The 13,587-nt window shown below is 38.8% G+C and overlaps 1 protein-coding gene across 1 annotated transcript in view; it reads left to right on the top strand.

The window, feature by feature from the left end:
- The first annotated feature begins 857 nt into the window (after window positions 1-857).
- The window catches only part of LOC145683510 (uncharacterized), a 29,233-nt gene continuing 16,503 nt past the window's right edge, over window positions 858-13,587 (top strand). Inside the window, exons 1-2 of the mRNA XM_081754852.1 lie at window positions 858-986; window positions 6,748-6,837. Of these exons, the coding sequence (XP_081610978.1) occupies window positions 869-986; window positions 6,748-6,837 (208 nt within the window). The 5' untranslated portion in view covers window positions 858-868. The remainder of the gene's footprint in view (window positions 987-6,747; window positions 6,838-13,587) is intronic.

Below are 13,587 nucleotides of genomic sequence, written 5' to 3' on the forward strand. Positions count from 1 at the left end.
ATTATCTAGCCCCTTCAATTGAATCGTTGAGTTCGAATACCATTCATCTCCATCGAAACCAATTAGTGAGGAGAGAAAAGCAAAACTAAATTAGTCAATATGCATCTGACATATAGGGTTGTTTTTATTTTAGACCGTAGAAACTGCCATATTATACGGTCCGAAAATGAAAACAACCCTATATGTCAGATGCATAGTTTTGCTTCTCTTCCCTTTCAAATTAGTTTCGATGGAAATGACTGGTTTTCGAACTCGGTGATTCAGTTGTACCAGTATAATGAAATAATGCACTATTCTGTGACAGCTTTTAGCTCCCGGTGTAAATATACGGCTGCTTATAATATTCACTCCAAATATATAAGTATATGCATGCGTGTGTGCGTGTGTTTCTGTGTGTAGTACTTTATAACACATCGTCTCTGAAATGAAGGCTGCTGTGTTTGGCGTCCGAGCTTGGAGAAGGACAGACTCGACTCGACTTGCATCTGTTACATTATGACTGCGTTACTACTAGCTCGATCATATATCTATATTTATATCTATATCAATATATATATAAGTGGACAAGTAGCCTATCACCGAAAGAGTAAATATTGCTGTCACTCGGTCAGGGACAGACTCGACATGACAACAAAGTCTGTGTTTTCGAGCTTCCCACGCCGGGAGTTTCTGAGTTCGCAATTTGGCTTGTCAAATGTTCCACTTTCCCCAACATTGGCAATGAAGTTAACAATATATCTAAATATCCATATTAAATAATCTTATATAATTTATATTCATTTCCCTCGCGAGAATGTACATATATTTCAATAACAATATTGGTGCTTTCTGATTTTTTTCTGCAGGTATGAAGAAAATGTGTGAAGAAATGGATTGTGCTACTAATGAATATTGCAAAAGAAATTTGAAAGAAATTACTTTGGATAAAGATAAGGACGATGATCCGGTTTATTACCCATATGCAAAGTGCAAAGTAATCACAAGATGTAAGTAGCATAACTGAACTTTCTAAAAGTTGCTTAGTATTAGATTAATTTCCTCTTCAGTTTTTAAGTGTATATTCTTTTCGTTAGATAAATCAATAGTGGAGAATGAGTTATTGTTATACCATCTCACATAGAGTCAGTAGCGGCTCCTGAGGGAAATCATATCGGTAAACTTTAATATATTGTCGCTACAAAAAGGTAATACAAATCTCTACAAATATTCCTAACTTCGCACAATTTGCAATTTTCACTTCTCTCATTAAATGAAATATTACAAATTTGCGTAAGATTAGAGATATAGTTCTCATCACTGATAGTTGATAAAGTGTATTTCGTTTCTGTAAGTAACATTTTCCGTTTCTGTCATCTGGATGATTTATAAGAAACTAGATGAAATATATAAAGTAGTAGAGCTTTTATGGCGTGTTAGAATCTGAAATGCACTCTCCGCTTAATGAGGTATTTGTAGCATAGATTTTAAAGTATATTAAACTATTTACATTAATATAGAAGAGAAAAGACGAATGTAATTTTAAATTCAAAATTGCAACATCTAGTGCCCCGATGGCTCTATAATAGAACGACGACCATTCTTACCAGGGTTTCTCTTTCGATCTTAGGATATAACAACGAATACATGCGTCTCTTGAGGTTTCCTAAACTTTTTCCATAAAATATGTTACTTGTTTCTTGATGTACCTATTTCACAGTTTAGGCTTCAGTTTGCGTAAACTATGTTGATGACAGAGGTAAAGGACGTTGATATGTACTACAAATATCAATATATATGTAGGAAACACTATGAAAAATAGGATAATAATTATAAAATAAAACTAGACCACAGTCAAACTTGTAATTCCTAGAGAAGCTTAATATTTGTTGGGATTTGAAAGCATTAAATGATCTATGATTAAGAAATGTATTGGAGAAGGTTCGAGAAAGTGAAGGTTCAATAGATACTATAAACATTAAGTGTTTCTGTTAGTAATTCATGGGGACAAAAATATACTACCATTATATGCATTGTGTACCAAAACACAATACCAAGTTAATTTGTTCGATATGTAAATAGCATTATTAATGAGGAACAAAATATGAACGAGAAACAAAACCTAAATTTGGATAGAAAAGCCGTATCTACAAATATAAAGTGTTTTCCTAGTGTGCTTAACGAATGAAGAGTTTTTTAAAAATGATTCTTGGTTAATATTTGTTGCAGCATCGTATCTGAAAAGAAACGTAAAAATTGCGTTAGAGTGATAAAAATAGACCAGGAGCGTTCGAATAGCATTGTGGATAATTACTAAATGCCCATTTAAAACGTAAATCCCAAAGATTGTGTTAAGAAAAGTTGCAGAAAGTGAAACAATTGCAGGCTAGTAGCCAGCCCAAAAATGTAGGGGAGGGGCTGAAGTTAGGGAGGGCCCTACTCAACCATATTATAGTTCATCACCATAATATAGACCACTTGCAAACCTACCATAAAAATTTTAGGGGACAAGGAAAAATTTAGGGGGGCCCCTATGCCCATTATTGGAAGAATATTATCATACACAGTGCACTTTACTTTGCCACACACTAATTTTTACGTAGGTATACTTCTAGCACATTTTTATACAAAGACGGGTGTTGTGTGGCATGTCAAAGAAGTTAGGGTTCTGATCAGCACTGGTTTTTAGAGTCAACTGAAGTAGTTTGGTTTTTGGTAGATCAGTGACCTGAGGATGGAAATTAAGAATTTTAGCATTAAAGTCATTTGGCGTATGTTGGCAATATGAAATTCACCTTCTTAGTAACATGCCTTTCCTTCAAATACAATGCTATGTTCAGTGTCTACATTCATTATTGATAGAACTGATGCGCTGCGTGTTTGGCCAATGTTTGCGCATTGAATCCACTGTAGAAAAACTTACACATGCATTATCATGGATGTACTCAAAATCTCGAGGCACTCAATCCTATAACCTCTCATTCTTTTTGTATATACTGTACATCTTAATACAGAACATATTTCTTTTACATAATTACTTGCTCGTAAGGAAACTAATAACCTGAAACTTCCTTCTGTACGCCATTATCTATAAGCAATTTTCTAAAATTTAAAGGTAACCAAGAATGTTCTGTCACTTTTTGTGAAGGCCTGTATTCCATTGGCCTCACATCTTAAGTTAAATGCGAATGGAGATAAGGCGAAGATCAGTTGTTGGTGTGGATGTATCGGACACACTATCTGGTTGTGGCAATTCAGTTACAACGTGAACTTGCATAAGAACAGAGTTAACATGGGACACGAACAGAGCGTTATAAGAGTGTGTTTGCTGTAGGAGTTAAACTGAGATCAAAAGCCGCTGCAGCGGGACGGAAGATATGCCAGACTTTGTTGAGGGTGTCGTGACTACGCGGACAGTGCAGCGGTGATTTAACAAATTTAAGGAAAGCGACTAAACACTCATAGACGTACTACGTGCCGGAAGACTAACGTTTGTACAGAATAAAGGTCTTGTGGCAGCAATTGAGCGAACAGTGGTAAACATGTGAGGAACTGAGACTACAATTCAGCGCAAGTGAAGAAACCATTCGGCAGCACCTCCATCAACTTGAAACACACTACAAGTTGGGTCAATGGGACACACATAATTTGACTCTGGGCCAGAGGGCAATACAAGCAGATAATTGGTTTCTTTGCTGTATCGTCTGAGGGAGGAGCCATTACTGGACAGGGTGTTGACATGCCATGAAAAGTTGGTAATGTACGAAGCTTCGTGGGTCCGTTATTATTGGTTAGCACCCCATAAACCGGTTCCAAAACAGGCAAAACCAGCACTGCACAAGAAGAAGGTATTTAGTGGACTGCTTGCGATATCGTGCATCGGGAACTGCTACCAGCTAGTCAGAGCATCAATACGACTGTGTAATGTCAGGATTTGAGGCGTGTTCAAGAAAGACTCTAAACTCTGGAGTAACCACTTTTAAATCGCAAAGGGGTCGTTCTGTTACAGGACAACGCTATGCTTCACCTGGCTAGGAAGACGCTGACACCATTCTGCACTATTGCATCCGCCATACTCCACGGACATTGCATAGTCCGATTATAACCTGTACCATTTCTTGGACAATCTCCTTAGAGGACGCTAGTTGAAATTCCTAGTAGAGGTGCAACATGCACTTGATACCTTCTTCGCTTTACGGCCCACTAAGTTGTACCGTAATAGAATTAATGGTCTTCCAGAACCTTGGTAGAAGGTTGTCAATGCTGATATGGACTATTTTTGATCTTCCGGTACGTCTTAGGTGACATCGATATTCGAAAGTGGTGGGTAAAATAGAAAAAGAACTTTCTTTTCTACCTTTTTTACATAAAACTTTATTTTTCAAGTAGTGGAAATTTGGCAGTCTTCGGACCTAAGAATGCTTTCCTCGATGCCTAGTTTTTGTAGGAACCTATTTGTTTTCTTCCAGAAATGAACATTAAATTCAGAAATTCTAATCTCGCGTCTAGCTGCTCTGTTCAAGTCTCCTCATTCTGAATCATGTGTTGACTTGAACCTGCAAGGAATAAATCATAAATCAATTTTCATTACATCTGTTACTGGCAACACCAGAAGTAAACTATCGGCACACGTCTGTGTGAATAGTGAGTATTGACTTCCAGTCAGTAAAAGTAGACGGGTATTATGAAATGCTATTATTTTAGCAGGTAGTAAGTATCTAACAATGAAACGAAAATTTCATAAACAGTAAAGACCAAACTGGATTATTTTCAGCAATATTCTCGTAATTATCTTGTTCTTACCCTTACATGCACCATTTCACAGTCAGATTGAATGATGATACTGGGAATTATTTGTGTAAACGTTATGTATTGCGTTGTCTGCATAATTTCCAATTACACTTCACTTTGAGTACCAGCATCTTTCTATTCCGTGAACACGTAATATTGAAACACCCAAATAAATAACTTTAATTTTTCTTGGATTTAGATATTTCCCTAACTATATGTATATCTATCAGTATCTCTTTGAGTATATTGACGACATCGTTAGTGCATTGGAACGATTACAGAACTGTAGCATTTTTGTGAGTTGCGTATGCCTCACCTATGTGTATTTCAATTACCCTTCAGTAGCAGTATCAGTATATTTGTGTTTAATAAGGATATTGATAATGTTGAAACCTTTGCATAACAGTAGGGCTTCAAAAGTTGTCTATTGCGTTGGCAGTGTATTTGAATTACCCTTTATTAGTAGTAGCAGTAATTTTTCTTGTTTTGAACATTTTGACAGTGTTTAAGCCTCGATATAACTACTGTTCTTGTAAGAGTTATGAAAACCTCTGGTAACTGTGCATTGCATTGCTAGGATATAGGTCCACTATACGTTCATAGCAAAGTTTTTGTGATTAATAAAGATACTGATGATACTGTACTTTTGGAAAGGCATACTCCGTACAAAGTATATATTACAATTATATTTCACCCTCAGTGTCAGTACCTTGCCTTGATGAAGATGCTAGCAAAGTATCGAAACTGTCGCATCATTACAGCGTTTTAAATAGTTGTGTACTTTGTATGAAGTTCTGTTCCAATTCAACAACAATATAAGTAAATTTGTTTGATGAAGATACTGAAAATGCACCTATACATCACATAACTGTAGTTTTTCTCATAACTATGTATTACGTTTCATTATGTATTTCAATTATACTTCAGTATCAGTATCATTATCTCTCGGTATTTTTAAAATATGGATACAATATCCACCATGCAACATAACTATCCTTTTTTGTAATTGTATATTGTAATGTATCACGTGGTAGGATTTAGAAACAATCGCACGTGCTCCTGTTTGTAAACATCAATCAGATGTGTTTACGTTGAACTACACACCTCACGTTGCATCACTAAAAGAAGCAGACGGTAAACCACCAGCACTACATACAAGTAACATAACGACATGGGAGCAGCACCGCCACAGCCGCCCGGAGTGTCTATATAACGGAGAAGATTCAACGGACAGACACAAACATTCGATTGTTTTTACCTCCCCTAAAGCTCTAGAAGAAACTCAACTTTAAAGCCGCTAGTTTGGTGCGGGACTCTAGGCTTCGCTTCCACCTGGTTTAGCTTGCTTGGAGATCTACCGGGATTCGGACATCAGTTGCTTAACCTGGTTCGGGGCTCTGTGACTAACTTCTTCACTGCTTGTTTCGGAGCATTGGGGTTTCCTACACCACTCTACCTAGCTTGCCTGAAACTCTGTAGAGATCTTGCCTCAATGCTGCAAGCTCTTCACCTACCCATTTTCTACCTCGCATTAGAGAAAAGTTGTATTCTAGTAGTATTTCTGTAAGTACTGTTGTCATATTAGGGGATTTTTATAATAAACCGGTAGTGGGAGTCGATTCCGGACTCTGATTTACCTCTCAGTGTTTCTTTTTAGTTTCAATTTCGAAGAACAAAGAACATAAAAAACACATACTAAGTTGATCAATTCTGTAACTGAATGATACTCATTATCACAGTTCTTGGGCAGAATAATAGTTCATCCTGCAACCAAATGTTTAAATCTAACCAATACATGCTGTATTATTATTTTCAGTTAATAATGATTTAATGTAAATGAATAAGTTTGAGAAGCATAACAAAAGTCCCAAGTATTGACTGTTTAGAAGTTTCTTTCAATTTCTCACGCGCTAGTTTTTTAACTAGTAATTTAAAACACACTTTTCTACATTTATTTATGTATAAGTGTATTTCTTTCAGTTCTGAAACAAGTAGATGAGAACTATTGTTCTGAGTGTTACAATAGCACGGACAAAATATGTATGTACACAAGGACTTGTTTGATGCCAGGTATGTATGAAGGAAATATAAATGAATAATCATGAAAGTCACACTTTTCAATTTTATTATTTTACCAGATACATTATTACATACTAATCCAAGTGTTTGGCGCAGCATATTTGCTATATTAGCGTTTCCTAAAGCTGTATAACCATATTGGATGTTTCTACGTACTACTCCTTTTCAACAATTATAATAATTTTATGATTTATTTGCAGTTCTTTAGAATAATTGAGCAGTTATTATATAAATATTTTACCGGTTAAAGATGATCAGCAACAACTGGTATGAATTGGTGCAAGACATGTATGTCGTGGATTCAATTCTTACACAAACATGGATATTATATGTTATTCTTTCACCACACATTATTGTATCTACGTACATTGTTAATGTACTATTTAGTCTAAACACCAAATTCGTCAAAACTAAAGAATTAGAAATAATTATCTTACTAGAGTGATATATACGATGCATTAAGAACGAATACCACTTACAATGATACTTATTACAAAATGTCATTTTAATTGGAGAGAATTTATATCTGTGATAGTATTAAAACAGAACATTTTATACAAAATATAACCCTCATAATACAAAGACATTTTAAAAATTGTCACTAATGTAATGCCAGAACTAACGATATTTACGACCCAGTCAGGAGAATAATACTCCTGGAATAACTTTTTTCGCACGCTACCCTAGCCAGCTGTGTTAAGTTGGTCACAAAATTTGTCATGAGGACCTGCGGGGCTTCCAACCCGTTCCTGCTACTACTCCTACTCCTCCTCCTACTACTACTACTAATAGCAGTACTTATCTCGACAAAAGCAAGTAAATCACTTTTTTAAGTATTATTTTCATTTTATTGTAATGGTAAGGGGTTATGAAAATTTAATAAAGACTTTGCTCAGACAGGGTTTGAACCCACGCCAAAGGAGATGTTCATTACTAGCCCGTTGCACTAGCACACTTAATATTTATTGTACTCTGTCACTAATATTACATAGCAAAATTACATGGAGACAATATAGGCGTAATCTAGAACCGACCACTGGGAAGAGAGTCCAAGATGTGGTTCTGAGTGAACCTACTCCGCTGTACGATGATAATGGTTATGCATCACAAGGAAAATGTTCACAAGCACAATTCATGGCCTCCCGGTCTTTCCCGACAGGTGGGACAGAGCTGCTTGCAAAAAACCACTGAAAGACTGTCTTTCTAGATCGACTGAAAAATATTTGCGGCGTTCCCGTTGTAAAAAGTCGAAATATAAGCATTCATCATTCCACGGCATGGAATGATGAACATATAACAATGTGGTACCAACTAACCAGAGGACCGTGTTATGTTTGGTTTTTGGGTAATACTGAAATGCAGGAAAGAATAGGAGATCTACGGTAAATAAAGGAACAGGTGTACGGCAGATCAAGCTCAACATACGAAGGAGGAGGTTCCAAATAATATCGGCACCTGAACATGACATGTAGCGATGAGGTAGTGTGTCGGAGTGGCCACAATATTTGCAGGTGAGGGTTGTGGTACGTCCAATGCGCAGAAGTCTTTCTTGTGTGGCAGGCAGTTGATGAACTATGGTCGTCCATACCGCTTGGGTGTGCAAAGGGAGGACATTGGTTCTTAGATTTTGCCAAATATGGCGCCATTGTTTATAGGGGAACATATCCTGTACCCGGACTCTCACATCTACAAGTGACGCTCTCCACAATTGCTGGTATAAGGTTTGGTGAGTATATGTAGTAGGGGAAGCAAGCTCACCAGAATATATCCATGCTTGAACAAGATTGGTGACATAGGTAGGACATAATTTGCCAAATCTGCAGAAAGGCGGATTCCTTGGTTGTGAGTATTCGGGCCAGAAACATTCGATCCACACCCGTGTATAGTCCATGTGGGGCTCAACGTTTTGATACGTATCTAGCATGTATAAAACTTGACTTTTAAGACGAATGTTTACGAGTCCAAGGCCCCCTTCGCTGCGAGGAAGATAAATAGTGTTGTGGCGGAGGCGGAAGAAGTAGCCCCGCCAAAGAAACCACATAAACACAGATTCAATTTGGCGAGCGTAAACAGAAGGGAGGGGAAAGGTGCGCGCGTAGCACCAAAGTTTAGCAGCAACATACTGGTTGAGATATTCAATCTTATGTATTATATGCAATCCTCGGAACCGTTGTAAGTATAGCATCTGCTTAATCTGGTGAACGATAGGACGTCAGACAGCATCCATTTGTTTGCGTACATTACTATGAAAGGTTATGCCGAGTACTGTTAAAGCATCAACCGTGGGAATGTGAGAGCGTGAATCAGGTAAGGAGGGTAGGGAGAATCCGTGAAATGACAGGAGTTTGGTCTTGTGTTTATTGTATGCCAAGCCGGAGCACTGGGTGAACTCGTCAGTTATCCGGATGGCGGTGAGCATATCTTCGGGCGTAGTTCCTATTAAGGTTACGTCATCCGCAAATCCGAAGACGTGTAATTGATGGTATTCCGGTATACCAGGAGAGGTAATCTGAGCCAGAGCCCGGAGATAGGTATCTAGAACTATCACAAAGAGGCTCGTCGAGATGCTATCGCCTTGCCGTAATCCGCGTTGCAGAGCAAATGTGTCAGAAAGATGACCATTGATCTGTACTCGACATTGGGCCTATTAGTATAGTTGTCTTATGACTTGTTGAAATGCAGGAGGAAATCCCCAAGCGTCTAAAGTTTGAAGAAGAAGCCCGTGATCAACGCAGTCATATGCGGAAGAAAAATCTATGCCAAGGACCCCCGCTTTAATGCGCCGAGTTTGCACGTACGCTATAAAATCCCGTAACGAACGTAACACATAATAGATGTTATATTTGGGCTGGGTGGCTGCCTGATATGCACTAATATACTTTTGCAAAATGGGTTTTAAACGTGCCGTCAGAATTTTGGTGAACAGTTTCAAATCGGTAGGCAGTAAAGTGATGTACTCCTGTACAGTCTGGGAAGTGGCGGATTTCGGGATAAAGATTGTGATTCCGACGTTACCACGGATGGGGCCTCCCTGTAAATATGTATTAAATAACTTGACTAGGGTATCTGAAAGAAAGGTCTAGTATTGTTTATAGAACGCGTACGGCAGACCTTCATATCCTGGCGCGCCCTTTCATTTTGTTGCCTGGAGGGCCATCCATATTTCCTGACAAGTTATGAGGCGCATGAGATCACGACCCTCTTCCTCCGTAATCAGTTTGGGAATAATCGACAAAAACTGAGTTGTAACATTGGTGTCACAAGGTCGGGGTTATACTAATTTATGGTCATGCTCACGGAAAACATTTAGGATCTGAATCGAATCACTAGTCATATCACCATTCGGGAGACGGAAAGCTACTATTGTAGCCTGTTTCCGCCGGTGCAATAGACGTGCAACGTCGTAAATAGTGACAGTTTCCTGGGCAAGCCTATAATATGTGGTCTCATTAATAAAAGAAGGCATGAGTGTGGGAGCCTGGAGATTTTGGAGTCGTAGTTTGACCTGTTGCACTGTGCGTTTATTCTGTAGTGAGGGGGCCGCACACCATGCCTGACGCAATGCCTCATAGAGGAATTCAAACATCAACTGCCGATCGTGTCGTGTTTCGTGTCCTTTGCCTTGGAAGAACCGAGCGATCTTAGGTTTAAGAAATCGTCCACCAAGAGGCCTGATCTGGAAAATATTGTTGCATCCTTTCCCAATAGGAATATTGTTGTGCCAGTTCCTCCCGATAACCGTCGCGGTGAAGTAAGAATGTATTTAACTTCCAGTATCCTCGCCTGCTAAGGACTGGCAAGGGTTGATCTGTTTTTATGTGGAGCTTGATCGCTGCATGATCGGTGAAAGATGGTATAATAGTCTGTACGTCAATAATAGTGTGAAATAAGTCAGGAGTGACGTATATTTTGTCAATCCTACTTTTAGAATGTGAAGTACAATGGGTATAGATCCTCGGTGAATTGGAAACAATGACTACATCCCTTAAGTGATAAGCCCGCAAAAATTCCCAAAATGCGGGACAAGCGGGGGGCGGAATTGAATCTGCGCTGGTTTCAGTGGTATTCCAATCAGCATGATTACCATACGAGAAATATTAGGAGGCAGGAATTGTGGCAAACTTTGGCCATAAAATTCAGCCCGTTTCTTAGCTGTAAGCCAGAAGGAGAATATAGTCCGGCGACCAGGTGCCCCTGTATGACACAATGAATAATACGTCCGTCAGAGGAGAGAGTAAGATTGGTATGCCCCAATCCTTTTCTGATAAACATCCCTACTCCAGTGGTGGGTCCTAAATTAGCAAACACATCATAGTCCAGCATATTGTGAAATGAATCATGTATAAGTTCTTGCACACAAACTACATCCGGTTATGACATAAGAGAAATTGGTTTAAATATGCTTTTTTATCGTCACTACTTGCGCGATTTAAATTTATCGTGAGAAAGGATAAAGAGTTTATCACAGTCATATAGAGGAAAATTTCGTAGTATAACACTTCTGTGCAATGTCGATATCTACGTAAGTTTGCTCTACTCAAAGTTAATATGAGTCTTAAAACTAAGAAGTGAAGCAAAACATAACTTACAAAATACATGATAGATGTTAATGAATATAAGTGCTGCAGTTAAAACACATACGTCGACGGTAGATTTAAACACGACTAACACTCAAGGATTTCCTGTTTGTATACGTGATAAATACTGCTGTTCCACTCTGCACTCTTGCACTATTAGAATCGGAGGGCACTTGTGTTGTACACACGTGACGTAGAGAAAGAACAAAACAAAAAGGAGGCACACACCACACTACTTGTGGTGAATTCGTATCCATTGACCTTGAAGACCAATACCTTATGTATCTGTTTCGAACACCGGCGGTGGGCGAGTACGTGAATCTCGTTTGCAAGACAGAGAGACTTGGCTGCCTTCCAAGTGAGAATTCAGTTCTTCCTTCCGGGATAATTTGCGTCTTTTTTGTTTAGAAATAACATCGCTAAATTTAATTCCTTGTGTCTCATGCTGGAGAAACTCGCTTTCAAAGGGTTCAAGATGCTCTTCCTGTGTCTCTTTCGGGACCTCGCTATCCTCAACTGGTGAGGGATTTGGTTTAATCTCCATGTTGTGTAAGGTGATATGCTGCTCTACTTGTGTGCCGGAGGCCTCCGATGTAGTCGATAAAGGCACTCGTTTACTGGGAAGTTGGGTATCGTTCTTCGCTTTCTCAAGAGACGTTATTGTAAGTGCAGGGAACTCCTTTGGGTCCGAAACCGAGGGTCGATGCTCAAGATCATCTTCTTGTTCACCAGATTTCGTAGAAATGACAGGTGGGGCTAATTTGTAGGATGTCATAGGAGTCACTTTTCCGAGTTCTGTCATGCGAGGAATTGACGGGGAAGTGGTCGGGATTACACTGGTTGCCCCTCGGGGTTGAGCCCCCCGCTTCAGTACACAGTTCGCTACTGTGTGCATAGAGCTTTGGCATCGGAAACATGTAATCGGTTGTCCACTGTATGATACTCCTACTTTATAACCATGGACTAGAAGTCTGGATGGCACATGAGATGTCAGTTTAATATGTACATGGCGAGTTCCAGTTTTAATACCAGGGGGATAAGAAGGGGCCCATTCCTGATCTTCTATTTTAATCACTGAACCATATGCACTAAGAGCCTCACTCAATAAGTTATTCGGTGCCTCGATAGGGAGCTCAAACACACGAAGTAGGGTAGTCGGGTCTGCTGCGGAAATAATTCGAACAAAACTCACTTCCTTATTTGAATGAGTGAATGGGACCTCACTAGGGGCATGAGCTGCAAAGTCATCGTATTCCTGTTGCGTTTTGAATTTTAGAAAAATACAAAAATTTTCACTATTTAACTGCATGGCACTGATGTGATCAAAAATACCTGGGAAAGTGGAGTTCATCCAATGGTACATTTCCAAGGGGACTGATCGAACTGCACGGAACTTCTTGTCAAATTCTAGTTTAAATTGAAGATCTTTTTTTATATTCCATATTCACGTTTGCACTGATACACCGACACTACGCCGAAACGGCAATAATTGAGAGTACGGAGTATATCTCCTACTGCAGTAGTTTTGCTTTGATATAGTAATCAAAGCTATGAAATACACCTAACGTATATATGGTCTACGATACTATAGGCTATAGTACACTGTGGAAACACCAGAGCACCCGTGATGTCTCGACGGCGGCTTGATGCGAACTGCACACTCGGCCACGAGGGACGACAGCAGCAAGCGTTTGATTTTTGCTATATGTAAGCTACTTGCCAAGAAACGAATAACGCCGATCAATCAGAACCATGTATTTAGTTTCTACTTCCGGGAGCATTACTTCCCTGAGTGAGTCCCCGATATTTTACATTATTTTAAACGTTTATATTTATCCCTAAAATCTGCCCGAAATTTGCCCCAAATTGTTACAAAATTTAGGTTTACATCTACGTACGAAGTACGTGATCCTATTTCTCTCCTGTACACTTTGCAGAACATGCAAGTCCTGCTATCGTTGTCAATAAACATATTTTAACTCGTCTAGAAAAAATGTTTTTTTAGTTGAAATTCTTTACTACGTCCTTTTAGCTTGTAATAACTTGAAAAAAGTAGTTCATAATCCAGTATATTTGATATTTAATCATTTCAGAATAAAGTATCGTTTTTAGACAGAACGTAGAGAGACTAATATTATCCAAATTGGTTCCAGCTTACTGTATT

This window comes from Thermobia domestica, chromosome 4 (assembly GCF_964235325.1).
Source record: "Thermobia domestica chromosome 4, izTheDome1.hap1.1, whole genome shotgun sequence".
In the NCBI taxonomy this organism is placed as follows: domain Eukaryota; kingdom Metazoa; phylum Arthropoda; class Insecta; order Zygentoma; family Lepismatidae; genus Thermobia; species Thermobia domestica.